This window comes from Motacilla alba, chromosome 12, assembly GCF_015832195.1.
Source record: "Motacilla alba alba isolate MOTALB_02 chromosome 12, Motacilla_alba_V1.0_pri, whole genome shotgun sequence".
Lineage (NCBI taxonomy): Eukaryota > Metazoa > Chordata > Aves > Passeriformes > Motacillidae > Motacilla > Motacilla alba.
The window spans coordinates 14,329,822-14,345,755 of NC_052027.1; the positions used below are offsets into that span (position 1 = coordinate 14,329,822).

At 65.2% G+C, this 15,934-nt stretch overlaps 2 protein-coding genes across 4 annotated transcripts; one reads left to right on the forward strand and one right to left on the reverse strand.

The window, feature by feature from the left end:
• The first annotated feature begins 241 nt into the window (after positions 1-241).
• On the forward strand, positions 242-2,515 carry LOC119706094 (2'-5'-oligoadenylate synthase 1-like). The gene is made up of 6 exons (XM_038149286.1): positions 242-531; positions 701-995; positions 1,081-1,256; positions 1,339-1,580; positions 1,661-1,796; positions 1,876-2,515. Exons 1-6 carry the CDS (start codon positions 346-348, stop codon positions 2,377-2,379), a joined length of 1,539 nt encoding a protein of 512 aa, XP_038005214.1. The 5' UTR covers positions 242-345; the 3' UTR covers positions 2,380-2,515.
• Positions 2,516-2,983: 468 nt separating this feature from the next.
• SEMA3B (semaphorin 3B) lies at positions 2,984-15,313 on the reverse strand. 3 transcript variants are annotated; one of them, XM_038149281.1, is made up of 18 exons: positions 10,112-10,792; positions 8,384-8,511; positions 7,389-7,546; positions 7,246-7,308; positions 7,038-7,157; positions 6,870-6,963; positions 6,662-6,781; positions 6,190-6,335; positions 5,982-6,096; positions 5,835-5,904; positions 5,605-5,749; positions 5,277-5,496; positions 5,096-5,187; positions 4,883-4,924; positions 4,641-4,798; positions 4,474-4,529; positions 4,257-4,396; positions 2,984-4,138 (listed from the first exon to the last, which is right to left on the reverse strand). In XM_038149281.1, the coding sequence occupies exons 1-18, from the start codon at positions 10,261-10,263 to the stop codon at positions 3,566-3,568; spliced, it is 2,592 nt and encodes an 863-aa protein (XP_038005209.1). In that variant the 5' UTR covers positions 10,264-10,792; the 3' UTR covers positions 2,984-3,565. The 3 variants fall into 3 exon arrangements, with proteins under 3 accessions (XP_038005209.1, XP_038005208.1, XP_038005210.1); XM_038149280.1 differs by lacking the exon at positions 10,112-10,792 and adding an exon at positions 10,802-14,688 and having other exon boundaries at positions 2,987-4,138; XM_038149282.1 differs by lacking the exon at positions 10,112-10,792 and adding an exon at positions 14,702-15,313 and having other exon boundaries at positions 2,993-4,138.
• Positions 15,314-15,934: the final 621 nt, after the last annotated feature.

Sequence of the window (15,934 nt, forward strand, 5' to 3'; positions counted from 1 at the left end):
GTCACCGAAGGCACGGTGTATGAGGCCCCACAGCAGCCCGGAGCCAGCCTGCAGGCAGCTGCCCCTCTGCCACCGCCACCCGAGCTGGCTGTCAGGGTGACGCGCAGCCGCTCCTGCCCCCTCCCAGCCCCCGCAGCGGCGGCACCGCAGACACCCGGAGCATCCTGTGGAAACCACCTGGGGCCACCTTAAGTTCCCGGCGGTGACGCGTCGGGGCGGTGGCCCGGGAAGGTTTAAAAGCTGCTGCAGACAGAAGCAGCCTGGGTGGGGTGTGGTGCTGCGGGCAGGAGTTGGCGTAGGAGGCAGCAAGTCAGAAGAGGCAGAGGGAGCGCTACACCTGTCAGCATGGATGTGGCATCCACGAACGGACTGACCACAGTAACCGCCAGGGAGCTGGATGGCTGGATCGCCAAAACCCTGCAGCCCAGCCCAGAGTTCTCCATGCAGGTGAAGGAGACAGTGAGGGAAATCTGTGAATTCCTGAAGAGGAAGTGCTTTGAGGATAATATCCACGTCCAAAAGACCGTCAAGGTGAGTGCTGCCCGGCTTGGGGGCCAGCTGACACCCCTGCTGCCACCCTTCCCACTCTCCCATGCTCCAACTCCTGCCCTGCCTCAGTTTCCCTTGGCAGCTCCAGAAGTGGTGGCAGCCGATCCTGGTGCTGGCAGTGGTGCTGAGCAGGCAGGGTCTCTCTCTGCAGGGTGGATCAGCAGGAAAGGGCACAGCTCTGAAGAACAACTCTGATGCTGATGTGGTGCTCTTCCTCACCTGCTTACCCAGCTTCGAGGACCAGAAGAACAACAGAAAGGAGATCCTGGATTTGATCATGAAGAGGCTGAAGGACTGCAGGGAGAGCTTGCAGTTTGATGTGCACATTGGCGAGCCCAGGTACAAAGGTCCTGACAGCACGCCGCGCTCCCTCAGCCTTACTCTGTCCTCCAAGGAGACTGGAGAGTCCATTGATGTGGACGTCCTGCCTGCCTATGATGCTTTGGGTAAGGGCTGCAGGCTGGCACAGGGACAGGCAATGGTGTCAGGGCTGGGATGGCTCTCACTCATTCTCTCCTTCTCACCCCACAGGGCCAGTGAGCCACGATGCCCCACCAAAGGCAGAAGTGTATGTGAGGCTCCTGCATGCCTGCAGCCACCCTGGGGAGTTTTCCCCCTGCTTCACTGAGCTGCAGAAGATGTTTGTGAAGCATGACCCTGCCAAGCTGAAGAACCTCCTGCGCCTGGTCAAGTACTGGTACAAGGAGGTGAGGGGCTGCCCAGCTTTCCCAGTTCCCAACAGACACCCATCCCAGCCAGCTCTCACCTCCATCTGTGTCTTCTCCCCAGATGCTGCATCCACAGTACCCCTTTGCTGACCTGCCCCCTAAGTATGCCCTGGAGCTGCTGACCATCTATGCCTGGGAGGAAGGCACGGGCTCCTCCCACAGCTTTGACATGGCCCAGGGCTTCCGCACAGTGCTGGAACTGCTGGGCCGGCACCAGGACATCTGCATCTACTGGGAGAAGTACTACTCGCTCCAGCACAGAGAGATTGGTGCCCATGTCAAGGGCTTGCTGCACAGTCCCCGGTGAGGACCGTGCCCAGTAGGATTGTGCCCGCTGGCCCCACGGTACTGCCCAGGCTGACAGCAATGTTTTGTGTTTGCAGCCCTGTCATCCTGGACCCCGCTGACCCCACGGGGATTCTGGGCCAAGACAAGAACTGGGACTTGATGGCACGGGCAGCTGCCAGCTACTGCCGCTCACTGCCCTGCCTTGCAAACGTCCAGCCCTGGAATGTGCAGGTAAGGCTGCCTGAGCCTGTGAGCATCATGTCCCCCACCCCATCCCTGCTGTCTTTGCCCACCTGTTCTGTCCCTGCAGCCAGCCCGGCCCGTGACCATTGAGGTGAGGCAGCTGTCAGGCACCGGGCTGACGGAGCGTGTCAGCCCCTACACCACCATCAGGCAGCTGAAGGACATGATCCACCAGGACTGGGGCATCTCGCCATACGCACAGCGCCTGGCACAGCAGGAGCCAGGCAGGAACAACATCACCCTACAGGACAGCGATACCCTGGCCATGCACGGCATCTTCTACAACACCACGCTGGTGCTGCTGCAGATTGAGCCCCAGCAGATGCAGGTCTTGGTCAAGGATGATAAGAATCGGACCACGACCTACACGGTGCTGCCCACGGACACTGTCCGACAGCTGAAGGAGCAGATCCAGGCCCGGCAAGGGCCCTCTGCCAACGAGCAGCGCCTGACCTACGGCCCCAGGGAGCTGCAGGACCAGCACACGCTGGCACACTACGACATCAGGCCCATGAGCACAATCTACATGCTCCTGCGGCTCCGGGGGGGTGCAGGCCCCCAGCTCCCCTAGCTCCCTGCCTGCTTGGCCTCCTGAGCATTGCCCTCAGCACCAGCCCGTGCCCCTGTGTACCCTCCTGTCATGCTGGAAATAAACACTTAGTAGATCCTTGTGCTGCTTGCTCTGTTGGGGACAGTGACAGGTGTCACATGGGGTAGTCAAAGGGGTTGGGGTCACCAACCCTTTTGGATGAGAAGGGACCTCAATGCCACAAGCTGCTGGGATGGCGCAGGGACACAGAGGTGCAGTAAGGCAGTGCTGCCTGACCCCAGGGTGCTTGGTGGGGTCAGGGATGCCAGCCTGCTGCCAGCTGGACCTCTGGAGAAAAAAACCAGCTCCTTTATCTGCCTGCTCCTGCCTGCACCACTGCCTGCCTGTGTTCATGCTGGGGGCTCAAGTGTCCAGGCTGGGGTGCAGCCAGTGCTGGGACATGGTTTGTGCTGGTAGCGTGGTGTCACCACAGGCCGTGGGATGTGGCCAGCGCCACCAGGGGTCCTGATGCCAGTGCAGACAGCAGGAGGCAGCAGACTCCGAGGTCACCCGCGGTCACTGTCTTAATTGCTGCCTGCTGGCACCGGGGTGTTTGGTTTTCATCTACCAGAAATCAAAGCAGAGCTGAAAGCACGGGGAGCTGGAAGTCTGGGGGAAACCCATCAACCTTGCAATGTCCCTGCAGGTCTTGACTCCCCTCAGCCCTCCAGCGTCGCCGAACATCCCACCCGCCCAGGCTTGGGTGCCAGAGTGGGTCTGTGCTGCGGGGCACCGGGCTGCCCCCGAGCGCTTCCTGGGGCTCTGGCTCGGACGCGGGACCGTGGGCGGCTGAATCTGCTTTATTGTGCTCAATTAGTACAAGGTCCCCTGTGCCACTGTTCTACACCCAGAGCGGTGGGTGCCACCTTTATGGCCCCCCAACATCTCCCCTTTATGCCCCCCTCCTCCTGCATCCCACCAGTGCCTGTGCTGCCCCTCCACGCTCCCACTGCTGCCTGTAGCCCTTTTGGGACCCGAGCGTGACCCTGCTGCGCCGTCCTCCCGCAGTGCCATGCTGGGGGGGGCACTGCCTGGCCCCGCAGGTTTACATTCATAGTAACAGTCGTTAATAAATATTTCGGTGACTCTGCGATGCCGGCAGCCGGCTGGGTCCCCACCGGTGTTGGAGCCGGTGGCAAGGGCAGTCGGCAGCCCCTCGGGGGGCTGCTCAGCCCGGCTGCCCTCCTGCGGCCCCGGAGCCGCAGCCCCCCGGCACTGCCCGCGCAGCGCTGCCGAGGCTGTGCCCCACCTGCGGCCCCGCTCCTAGGCAGAGCCCGGCGCCCGGGGCCGACCCCCGGGTCACCAGGGGGATGCGCTGCGGGGCCCCCCGCTCGGCCCGCGGCCCCTCGTGGGTGCGCCGGCGGCGGGCTCTGCGCGGCTCCTCGCCCTGCCCGCGGCCGGGGGGGCCGGCGGGAGTGCGGGGCGGTGGCGGGGGTCTGCCCCGGCCCCAGAGCCTCTGGCAGACCTTGTCCGTGGCTCCCAGCGGTGGGCGCTCCACCAGCTGGAGGAAGTCCCGGTACCAGACCTTGCGGCCGGGGATGCCGGCGGCGAGCTGGGGGTCTGCGGCGGATGCCGCGCCCGTGGCCTGCCAGGCGCCGATCACCTCCAGGGAGAGCCGCAGCAGGGGCTGGGTGAAGCCGTGCTCGGTGGCGTGGCACAGGTAGAGGCCGGCGTCGGAGCGCTGCACGCTGCGCAGCAGGACGCCCCGCTCCGTCCGCACCACCCGCTCGTCCATCTGCACCTGCAGCAGCCGTGGGGACGGGCGGTCAGCTCGGCTCGGCTCGGCTCGGCTCGGCTCGGCTCGGCTCGGCTCGGCTCGGCACAGCCCCACCGGCGGTACCTGGCCAGGGAGAGCCTACCTCTCGCTGGGGATCATGCAGGGTGCGCTGGTACGTCCAGAGGATTTGGGCTTGCAGGGATTTGGGGATGCACTCCAGAAAGACGGTGCTTCCCTCCACCCCGTAGAGTTGCTTCTGGGGCACGGTGTCCCGCCTGGGATCTGCGGGGACACAGCCCGGCTGTCAGCCCCCCGCCACGGCAGGGCTGCCCCCAGACCCCGGCTGGGTCCCAGCTCACCTTCAGAGCAAAGCACGTTGGGGTCACCGTTGCGGACGTCCTGCCGGCGGAAACGCCTGTGGGAAGGCGATGGAGGAGCGGGGGCTGCAGCGGCGTGACCCGCGCTCCTCCCCATGGCCTCGGGGCAGGCTGGCTGCCCCAGCACGGCACCCCGGCATGTCACCTACCTCTTGGTGTTGGGCACGTAGCGGGTGCAGGTGTTGCCGTCCCAGGCGCAATATGGGTCCCGGGCCAGGCAGCACTCGGCACAGGCTTTGCCATAGGCACCGCAGCGGTGCAGGGGCAGCTGGGCTAGTGCTGTAGTTGAGCCAGCGTAGAGCTGATGCTGGGGGAAGAGCAGAGCTGAGCACCCCCATGTTGTGGCACGGGGCTAGGCAGAGCCATGGTGGACCTGGGAATGCCCCCTTACCCGCTTGGAGGAGAGCTGCAGGCTGATGATGGGGGAGGCGTCCTGTGGGCAGAGCATAGGCAGGAGTTGAGGGTGCATGGGGCAGCCGAGGAATGCAGCATCCTGGCTCCCATGCTGGCAGCTGGAGTGCCCTGGCCCAGCCCAGAGCACGGACAGCACATGGGGATGCTGTGGGGAAGTCTGACTGGTGGGATATGGAACCCTGACCCTCACCTGGAAGATCTGCAGCTCCTCCAGCAGCAGTGGCTCCATGTGGTGCCAGCTCTCCTTGGGCACTGAGACCACCTTCAGCACTGTGCCCACATCTGCAGGCAGGGAGGGGTGAGGCCACGGGTCCCAGCCCCAGCATCTCCCCACTGTCCCTCACTGCCCCATTCCTGGGGTCACTACATGCCTGTGCCAATGAAGAGGACGTCGTAGTGGCCATCAGCAGCGGTGACACGGTCCACAGCTATGTGGGTGAATGTGTAGGGCACAGCGGCTTGCAGGAAGAGGGGGCGCTGGCCATGGGGCAAGACAGGGTTATACATCAGTGGGTGGTGACGGGCAAACTGGATCACCTCGTCTGGGAAGTCCTTGGTGGAGCCAAAGGTGCCAAATGTTTTGCTGGGACACTGCAGAGAGACAGCAGTGGCTAAGAAAGGTCTCACACCCCAGTGTCCCCATCTCACTTAGTGGCATCCCATTGGTGGCACCAGCCAGGGCACCCTTACTCCACGTACCATGCCTGGGCGGGGGTAAGGCACACGGCCCTGGTATGACACCCACTGGTAGTTAGGACCTTCCTTGTGTGCAAAGGGGCCCAGGAATGCCCGGCGGATGTCAGCCATGGTGTAGACACAGACAGCTGAGCCTTGGAAAACAGAGCTGGTGGGAGACGGAGAGGAAAGATGTGAGGGGGCAAGGGGGAGCACCACTGGGTACGTGCAGGGTCCTGAGGAAGGGGCTTGACCTGGAGGTGGAGAAGATGGCGTAGATCAGAGGGTTGCGCTTGTCTCTTGTCTGCAACAGGAAAACATCCCCTGCAAGCAGGGAAGGCATCAGCGCTGCCAGTGCTGCCCACAGCTACACCGGTGGGGTCACATCCCCGTTCACTCACGGAGCTCATCAAAGTGGGTGTCTGCCCCGTCAGGTCCTGGCACAGCGCACACCAGCCGAGCCTTCAGGAACGTCGTCCACTTGTTCACCAGGCTGCGCTGCCCGCCCATGTCGTTCTACCAGGGAAAGGAGGACACCGGTGTCAGCAGCAGCAGGCGGCATCCCTGGGCACCCTGCTCCCCAGCCCAGCTGCCTGTGGATGCTCTCACCCGGCAGATTTGGCCGATGCGGGCAAAGCTGGTCTTGCCCAGCCCCTGCTGCCGCTCCACCGCCGTCTCACGGAAGAAGAAGTAGATCTTGTCGTCGTCGGGGTCCTCACTCTCTGGCACCCAGAAAACGGCCACGAACTTGGGCTCTGGGGACAGAGGGGTGGTGCTTCCAATGCCTCCACTAGCTCTGCTCCCCAGGGACCCTGGAGTACCTGCTGGGGTCCCAGGGGAGGGTGCAGAACCAGCCCTGCCCAGCTGCACAGCAGAGGCAGAGTGAGGATGCAACTCCACCAGACATTGAGGGTCTGGAGGCGACACATGAACCCCTGAAATCACCCTCTGGAGGCAGTGAAGGACAGTGCACATCTGAGCCTGAAGGAGTCATTGCCCTGATGCCTCCAGGCAGCAGCACTGCTGTGCCAGGGTGCCAGCGGCCCCCCCATCTCCCACCCTCCCAGCCCCCAGCACTGACCGTTGAGCCAGCGAGAGTCGTGCTGCTCCGTGCGGATGGAGGGACGTCGGCCCAGGCTGCGGAAGATGGTAAAGTCACGGCCCATCAGATCGGTGGCCACCCCAGAGTAGAGCTCCTCGCCTGGCAGGCACCGAGGGAAGTGTTATAGGGGCCCCCCCGGCACCCCTGTGCCACGCTGCACCCAGCACCAGGCTCAGAATGCCCTTACCCACGAGGACAGAGGCGGCTGTATGCCGGGGGTCATATGGGCTCTTCCCCTTGCCATCCTCAGTGTGATGGGGGTCCAGCTTGAAAACAGGCTCCTGGAGAGGGGTAAGGATGGGAGGTGGGCAGGTGGCAGCAGCTGGAGGCTGTGCTGGTGCCAGGGGAGGCTCACTTCTGCATGCTGGCCAGCCTCGATGAAGGCACAGACTGGGTGGAAGGCACCAGTGCCACAGGCGTACAGGTGGGTCCGGTTGTAGGGGTGCAGGATCTTCACAAAGTTCATGCACTCAGCCTGGGGATGGAGGGAATGAAGGATGTGGGAGTGCTGGGGCAGATCCCTGGCACAGTCCTGGCATCCCACAGCACACCCCATCACTCACAGTGATGTCCTTGCCGGCCCAGTTGCATTCTTCCCTCCACTCCACGGGAGCCGGCCAGTAGATCTGCGGGTGGAAAAGGGGACGCTCACCGCACCTGGCGCACCCAGCACTGCCCCGCCAGCATGTTCCCCCCGCCCCGTTACCTTCCTGTCCCGCTGGCTGATGTCATCCAGGGCCAGAGAGAGGAGGTGGTTCTGGGCGCCCACGAAGAGACGGCCGCGCTCCTCGTCCAGCAGCAGGGCCTCGTAGCAGCAGGAGTGCTCCAGCGAGAAGAGGCGCAGCCCATGGCGAGCCCGCAGCTCTGCCGGGGCCCAGCGGCACTGCTCAGCCCGGCCCCGCCACTGCCTGTCCATCTCCACTGCCCCGGACACGCTCCGAGGCAGCCTGGGTCAGGCCACGGCCCCCTGCCATGCCGTCCCCTCCCCCAAACCTGTCCCACTGGCTTGACTAGGTTCACCAAGCCCTTGCCTGCCCAGCATTCATCCCCATGCCAGCCCCACACCCATCCCTGTGTCCCCCACTCAGCAGCGATTCCCATGCCCTCGGCACCCATCTCTGCACCGCTTACCCGGCGGCAGGGGAGAAGGGGCCATTCCCTGCCCCGCAGAGCTAATCCCACCGTGGCGGGAACAAACAGCCCTTTGTCAGGCTGGAGGAGAGCTCTTGCTGAGACCCGCCGCTGGACAAAGCCCCCTGCACCGTGCTGGAGCCCACGGAGTGGCCAGTCGGGACAGGACACCAGCTCTGCAGCTGGCACATCGTTCCCAGCAGGTATGGCACAGCTGAGGCCAGGGGGTGCCGCCATGGGGCACCCAGGGATAGGGGCACCTGCACCTGCTCATGTCGGGGGCTGGGAGCAGCTCCCAAGCACAGGCGTGGCCCCAAGGACAGGCAGGTGGCCCTGGAGGGGTTGGCATCAGGTATGGAGCGTGGCAGCCAGTGCCAGCACCTGATAGCCCGCGGGGAGGGCGGCAGCAGTGCTAGGGACGTGCCAGCGCTGGGGTTTGCACCCACCCCAACGTGCTGCCCCTCAGGATACTCCCGTCCCTTGGGATGATGCTGGCTGCTGCTGCTGGCACGTAAGCAGCGCACCCAGACCTGACCCCAGTCCCCCACCCCGCCCGTGTCCCGTGCTCACCGGGGAAGGACAGCTTGAGGCGGGGGGTGGCCGCGCTTGGGGGCCGGCCCGCGGTGAGGCCGCGCAGCAGGAGCAGGAGCAGGAGCAGCGTGCGGCTCATGGCCGGGGTCTGGCTGGTGGCGCCGCGGCTGGGCCAGAGAAACAAGACCTCAGCTCGGGTTACAGCCCCCTCCCCACAGCCCCCAGACCACAATCCCTCCCCGATGCTGCCGAGTGCCTGGAGAGCCCTGAGCATCAGCACAGGGCAACTCCAGGCACGGCATAAGGGGATCCCCCACTGGGCTCGACCTAGTGGTTGGAGGGGATGTGAGCCAGCCACATCCCTCCCTATTTTTAAGTCCCCATTAATCTAATCCCAAACATAATGGGCTTCAGAAACATCCCCCTGCTCCTGCCCGTGGGGAAACAGAGGCAGCCCAGCCAAGCAGCATCCAGCCCTGCCCATGCCTGTCTGAGCCCATCAGCAGGAGTGTGCCAGGCTCTGCCCATTCCTGCCTGCAAGCACCGAGCTTCTATAGGACACTATGGAAATGGGGACAAGGACAGAGCAAGCACCGAAGTGGTGGAAACCAGACAGGGCACCCTGGGCAGTCAGTGGGCTCCTGAGCACTGGGCAAGCTGTCCATGATGGTAGTAATGGGGACCCATGCCTCAGTTTCCCCCACTGCTACAGCCCCCCCATTAGCCCTTGGCCTTTCTTGTACCACCATGCAGAGGGGAGCAGGATTTGGGAGCTCTGGTTAAGCAGGTGCCCACAATACCCAGAGGGGCCCATGCCGGTGTGTCTGCCACTCTGATGAGTGCCCATCACAAGGGAGGAAAGTCCTCCTCTGGCTCTGCAAGCAGCACTCTCTCCCCTGGGGAGTGGGAGGTGATGGTTATCAGGGCACTGTGCCAGAACACAGATCCCACCTCGCCCCCTGGCCACGCTGCAGTGCCTTGTGCAAGGCACAGACTGAGCCAGGCTGATCATCGGCCCCTGTGGGTTTCACCCGTGGCACAGCCGCTGGGGCCTCACCAGGACACCAGTGACAACCAAAGCCCCCCACAGCCCCGGGGCTCGGTGCAATCACCCCAGGCTCTGCTACCCTGCCGGAGCTGGGAACTGGTGGATGCTGGCCGGGAGGATCCCATATACACGGCATGGAAGGGGCTCCTGCGGGCAGGGCAGCCCCCTCCAGGCTGGCCGGTGGAGTGAGCCCGGGGCAGGCAGCGGGCAGCGGGCAGGGCCTGGCTGGGCGCAGTGCCGGCTGTGGCTGCCCGGTGTCCCGGCACGAAGGCGCTCGGCGCTAATGGCATTTACAGAGGCGCCGGGATGAGGCGCGGGACCCGCCGGGCTCCGGCAGCCCCGACGGCCGCCGCCAGCCGGGGCCGTGCCGGGGCACGGGGGGCTCCCGGCTGCCCTCGGCTGCCGAGCGGCCGGGCAGAGCCCGGGCCGGACCCGCGTGGCTCTGCCTCGGCTGGCACGGGGGGCGGGCGGGGGGCGGCCAGCAGCGGCAGCACCACAGCCCCTCGGTGCCAAGCCTGGCAGATCCAGCCCGCGAAACTCCCCGCGCCAACCCCGACGCCAGCCCTCCGGTGCCCTCCGGTGCCGGAGGGGACGCGAACCCCGCCGCGAGCCCCCCGCTACCAGCACGGGCAGCCCCCCGACGGCGGCGCAGAGACCCCGTCCCGGGACACTCCCCGGCCACCCGCGTAGCCTGCCGGACCCCGGCCCCCGGCACCCACCTGTGTCCCGGCTCGGCTCGGTCCGGCCCGGCCCCGCCCGCCGCGTCCGCCGGGAGGGAGCGGGGCGGCCCCGCGGGGCGGGGCGGGGCGGGGCCGGGGGCGCGCACAGGGACGCGCACACGAGTGTGCGAACTGAGCGGACACGCGGGCATCCCCACGCGTGTACACACACACACACACACGCACACAGGCGAACGCCCACGGCCCCTCACACACGCACCCGTGCTGCTACCCCAGGGACCCGGGGTGACGCTCACGGGGATACCCACGGCGACACCCGCTGCCCCCGGGGCAGAGCTGAGGATGCCAAGCTCAGCACACGTGTGGCTCGGCACACGAGCGCCGGCGGGGCTCCCTCCTCGCCGGGACAGGCACTTGCTTGCCCGAGCGTGGGGGCCGTGCCGGGGGTGCCGGAGGGTGCCGGGGCCGTACCGGGGGTACGGGGGCCGGTCCCGCGCCCCGCTCAGCTGCAGCCCAGATGTCTGGCCCGAGCCCAGCCCGGAGCAAACAAAATTCCTCCGCTGCCTCCCATTTTCCAGCTGCCGCTGCCAAGAATAGCAAGTGCCGAGTGGTGCCGGCAGCGGGGCCACGCGTGCCTCGGCGGGCAGGGCTCGGGGCGGGGGAACACGAGCTGCCTTGGGGGCCACACCTGCCTTGTTTTGTTCTCCCCGTGCCCCTGACTGTCCCTACCTGCGGGTGCAGGAGTCCAGGAAGGCAGGTCCAGAGTGAGCGGGGAGGCAGAGGGGCAGGCAGGCCGGGGCAGCGGGGAGCCAGGAGCGCGGGCAGAAGCGGGTGCGGGCAGGTGCGGGCAGCGGGCGCAGGTGGGCTGGCAGGGAGCGCAGGGGGCCAGCAGCGGGGGCAGGCAGGCCAGGTGCAGGTGCAGGCAGGCAGCTGGCGCAGGCGGGCAGTGAGCTCAGCAGGAAGCCAGAGCCGTGATGGCAGGCAGAAGCTGTGCCAGGCAGGGTGCCCGGGAAATGCCCTTCTGTCCCAGTGCCAGTAACCCTCGTGCTGCCAGCCCTGGTACTGTGGCATGCTGGCAGGCTCTGTTCCAGCACCACAACTTGCTCTTCTCCTGGCTGTGCCACAGTGCTGACTGGCATTCAGCCCAGCCCAGCCCAGCTTTATGGGCAGCAAGGAGGACAGAGACAGCGAGTGGACGGGTGGGGTAGCAGAGGAGCTGGCGCCGGTACGGCAGGGGTTACTCTGCTGTAAAACTTTGACCAGGCACCAGCCGGACTTTGGGCTGGGTGGCCCCCACACGGGCACTTCTTCCCTGTGCCTACTGTTACAGGACGGCGCTGAGACGGTGGAGACAGGGATGTCGTGCCCAGCCCTGCACACTGGGCACCTTCCTGTGCTATTCCAGCACCGTGCCTCAGTTTCCCTTCACCCAGTTGGGACTTTTCCAGCTACCGCCACTCCCGGCAAGCGTGGCGAGGTGACCAGGTGACGTCACCATCACCCGGCCCTGGAGCCCTGAGGGGACCTTGCTGGCAGCGGCTCCGCCTGGAGAAACCATCAAGCGTCAGAAGGGCCGGGCTTCCATCCCGGAAAAAAACGGCGCGGGAGGGATGCGCCACGTCGCCCGCCGGCCACCCCTTCCCGCCCCACGGGGTGTTCCGGGCCGGCACCGGAGCCGCTGGCCGCTGGCACGGTGACGGTCCCCATCTGGAATGGGCATGCCGCCCTCATCCCCGCGCTCTGCCAGCCCGCGGCAGGTTTCGCAGCCAGGTGCCGGTGGCCTGGCTCCCCGCCAGCCCGGGGGTGTCGCTGCCGCCGGCACCAGCAGGTGCTGCCGCTCTGGCTCTTTGATCCCGTCCCTGCCGCTGGCAGATCCGCACCCAGGAATCGCTGCCTCGGCCAAATCTCTCCCGGCGGTTCCGGCTCCGGCGAGCATCTGTAGCTCGGCCGGCAGCGCCCGAGCCCCCAGCGGTGTTAGCGGTAGGAAACTGCTCCGCTCCACCTCCGCAGGGCCCGGCGGCGGCACCGCAGCAGGCAACGGCCAAGGCTCCTGCATCTCCTGCGCCGGGGCTGAGCCAGCAGGGCACGGCAGGTATCCATGCCATCGAACGGGTGGCCGGGATCACCCGCTGCTGGATACCCTGCACACAGGGAGGAGGGCTGGGACTGGCATCCAGTAGCCCTCAGGATGGGTACAAATCCTGCATCCCAAATGGGAATGGTACCTCACCAGAAGAACCCGGGTGTTTCTGTGGAGTGACTCCCCCAAGGGTGCTACAGAGTGGTTCCCTGTGTCCCTGGGGCCTAAGGGTCTTCCCTCTGCCCTGGTGGAGCCGTCATGGCTGAGGACATGGAAATCCATGGGTCCAAGGGTCAAGGTGAGCTGTGTCACGACAGCTGGTGCCATAGGCATCCCTGTGACACATGGGCTTGGCACGGCACTGCTCCCCAGCCAAGAGATGTGTTTGATCAGCAGGGTGGCCTTTGCCAGCAAAGTTGGCCTCTGCCAACTTATCAGCAGGGGAGGAGTGTGGCATCCTCAGCCCAGCCTACACCCATGGCCCGAGCACAGGGATATGCTGCTCAAAGTAGTCTCCCCTGGGTCTGGACACCCAAAAAAACTGCTGGTGGTTTGTGATGGCACTAAAGACGTGGCTTTAGGACTTTGGGAGTCCATCTGTGGTGGTCCACATCCATAACGTTGGGCCATGAGATGGCATTGGGCCTTGTGTGGCTGCCACATTCCTGGGACAGGGGAAGGATGTGCTAGGCAGGGGACAGAACTCATGGCATCCCAAGTGGGCCAGTGTGAGGGCTGGGCTGGCAGCAAGCAAACATGCCTGAGACAGCTGCATCCTTGTGGCACAGCATGGAGGCAATGCCCCAGGGCGACACCAGCTCTAGGTTCACACCCTGTCTGTGGATACACCCTGGCCTTATGTCCACCCCCATCATAGCAGGCTGGTGAGACCCCAGCATCAGGGACCCCAGTGGCCCCAGTGCATTCCTGCCGGGATTAGGTACCGGCTCCCGGCAGTGCCATGCTGGTGTAGCCCAGCTAATCCCTTTTTAATTGTCCCAGCCCTGTGCTGGGCTGATCTGGGCTGCCCAGGGAATGGGGGTGTTGTGTGCACCCCAGTGCCTGAGCACCTGTGGGGTGCTGCCACGGTGGGACCAGGCCATAGGGTACGTGGTGAACCTTTGGGGTGGTGATGAAGAAGGGGATGTCCATCGTCCAGGTGTAGGGCAGTGGCTTTTTGGAAAGGGAAAGGGAGGGATCCTGGTCTTATAGGATCCTATCCTCCTGACCAAGGTGACCATTTGCCCTTGGCTTCGTGTCTGCCAGCAGCCAGGCTCTGGGACAGCAGAGGGGCCATGTGCCCTGCACTGCAAATCACCAAAGCTCCTCAAAACCAAACATGGGGCAGGAGCAGGACACCCAGACTTTCTGCCACCATCCAAGCACTCTCCCCACCCCAGCAGGAGGGCAGTGGGAGATGCTGGCTGAGTCCCCCTGCCTGCTGTCTTGCCCACGTCCCTTCGGCCCTGCCCTGAGCCACACCAACCAGTGGCATCCAGCTCCTTAGGCTTTAAAAATAGGCTGGTGTCCTTGCCATGGGGTCAGTAATTTTAGCCAGGGTGTGTCTTGTAGGGAAGCACGCGGATCCATTCATCTTCTCCTGCTGGCCTGGCTGCATCCACACACAGGGCTGATGTCAGCCCCTCACTGCTCGTCCCTGCCCCGGGGCAAAGAAGTACAGCCATGGCCACCTTGGGCACAGGCAGTGCCTGGTGGGACGGTGAGGGTGGGGAAGCGAGGACAGGGGTGTCCAGCTGCCCCCCGAGCCTGCCTGCTTCCTATAGCGGGCATCTTGCCCCCAAAGCTGGTGGCACCAGGGAGCACGGCATTCCGCGGCACCCAGCAGCACCCAGACAGGCGGCGGTGGAGCAGTCCCGGCACCCTGCCCTCTCCTCTCACCCTTCTCCTCTCACCCTGGCCCCCCAACACAACAGGCACTTCAGATTGCCTCCCACGGTGCTCCCGGGGGGCTGTGCCGGCTGGGAAGGCTGCGGGGGCTGCCACCGAGCATAATGGGGCTATTGATGGCCGAGCCAGCGGCCCCGGCACGGCACAATGGGGCCTTGTCTGCTGGCCCGGCTCCCGCTCCTGCCCAGCCCGTGCCCAGCTCAGGACACCCCCTTTCCCGAAACCTCGCAGCTCACCCAGGTGCCAGCCAGGGCAAACCCTGCCTTGACCGAGCCAGCGAGTACTGCGAAGGAGCAGCAGGTGGGAGCCACCAGGTGAGCCCCTGTCCCATAAACCAGAGCCCGGGGAAGGAGCACTGCTTGGGAAACTTCCCAGCCTGGTGGTACTCACCCTGCCACCCCCGCTGGGACAGGGCTCGGGGGTTCCTGCTCAGCTGTGGGGTGACAGGAACAAGGAGGTGGTACATGCCCAATGATGCCTTCACTTCCATCTCAGGACCATGTCCGAGCCTGCTGGCGCCCAGTACCCACTGTGGGGAGGCAGGGACCTCACTGCTTCCCAGGGAGCTCCATTGTCCCAGGTACCCAGTGCCACAGCCCCCCTCCACGGGCCAGCCCGGCGCCCCAAACCCACCATCTCACCTGCTGTGGTGCGTGGGCTCTGCCGGAGCTCGCCTGCCTCCTGGCCCGGCGGGTAAGCTGGGGCTCTGTCTGCCGCCGGCTCTTTAAACCCCAAATCCCCGGTGCTGGGCGCCAGTCCCGCCAGCGGCGGGGGTGGAGGGAGGGGATGCAAAGCCCCGGTCCCTGCTCCCGGGGCCGGCACCAACAAAAGGCAACTGTGTCGTGTGTCCTCCCTCTGCACCCAGCGACCTGCTCGGCCGCTTGGGAGCAGCCCCTCGGGACCGCAGGGCTTTCGGGGTGCTGCCACCCCCTCTGCCTGCACTGAAAAGGGAAGAGAGGTGCGAGCAAGCCCAGGAATCCCGATCACAGCCGCCGTACATCCCGATGTCCCCAAGCACCCGTTCCTGCCTGCTCGGTCCTGTTCCTGCCTTGGAGGAGTGCCAGGGTGAAGGCACTCATCACCGTCCCAGTGCCTCATCTGCTCCTGCAAAGTCCAGCCCAGCAAGGCTGGAGGGGGAGGAAGGGGATGTGGCTGCTGCCGTGGTGCCCGTTCTGGGGGGATCCACACCACGGTACCCCCACAGCTGCCGTGGGGCCGGGGGAACCCCCCTGCGGTCCGAAGGCCGAGCAGCCGGTGACGCCTCATTAATGTGGGGTAAATGTGTAACGAGCTGGGCTGGGGCCGTTTGAGCCGCATGACTTCTCCTGCCTTCCCGGCGTCCTGGGAGCAGGGGATTGAGTGGCTCTGTCGCAGTAAGAGCCACTCAGGCAGGGCAGGACAGAGGAGGAAAGTCCGTGTCGTGGCTGGACATGCTGGGGTGTCCAGCGCTGGCTCGGCGGAACTGAGTGGGCAGCGCGCTGGGCTGGGCTGGGCACAAGCCCAGTGCTGGAGGGAGAGGATGATCTCAGCCCATCTGCCCTCCAAGAGGGCATGAGGCGAGAGAGCAAGGGAGCAAAGCTTTGTTCAGCAGTGCCTGCCAGCATGGGAGGCAATGGGCACCATTTTAATAAAAAAACAAAACAGGAAATTCCATCTGGAGGCAAGGGAATGTGTTTTTCTTCTGTGACAGTGGCCAGGTGCTGACACAGCTGTGCCAGAGGCCGCAGAGCATCCAGCCACGAGGATCTGTGCCCAAGCAGCCGGCACCAGCTGATCCATTCCTGCCGTGGGGTGGGCTCAGGGCAGCCAGGGACTCTGCCAATACCGTGCCGGGCCCCAGCCTCCCTCCTGGCAGCTGTGACCTCGCAGGTGGA

What these genes read in the sequence shown, in the direction of transcription:
- LOC119706094 (XM_038149286.1), top strand. Translation starts at nt 346, where the DNA reads ATGGATGTGGCATCCACGAACGGACTGACCACAGTAACCGCCAGGGAG. An exon ending in ACGTCCAAAAGACCGTCAAG is followed by an intron (nt 532 to 700) that starts GTGAGTGCTGCC and finishes CTCTCTCTGCAG; the next exon opens with GGTGGATCAGCAGGAAAGGG. An exon ending in TCCAGCCCTGGAATGTGCAG is followed by an intron (nt 1,797 to 1,875) that starts GTAAGGCTGCCT and finishes CTGTCCCTGCAG; the next exon opens with CCAGCCCGGCCCGTGACCAT.
- SEMA3B (XM_038149280.1), bottom strand. Translation starts at nt 11,211, where the DNA reads ATGCCAGTCAGCACTGTGGCACAGCCAGGAGAAGAGCAAGTTGTGGTG. An exon ending in CTTACCCCCGCCCAGGCATG is followed by an intron (nt 5,497 to 5,604) that starts GTACGTGGAGTA and finishes GTCTCTCTGCAG; the next exon opens with TGTCCCAGCAAAACATTTGG. An exon ending in AGGAGCTGCAGATCTTCCAG is followed by an intron (nt 4,925 to 5,095) that starts GTGAGGGTCAGG and finishes CTCTGCCCACAG; the next exon opens with GACGCCTCCCCCATCATCAG.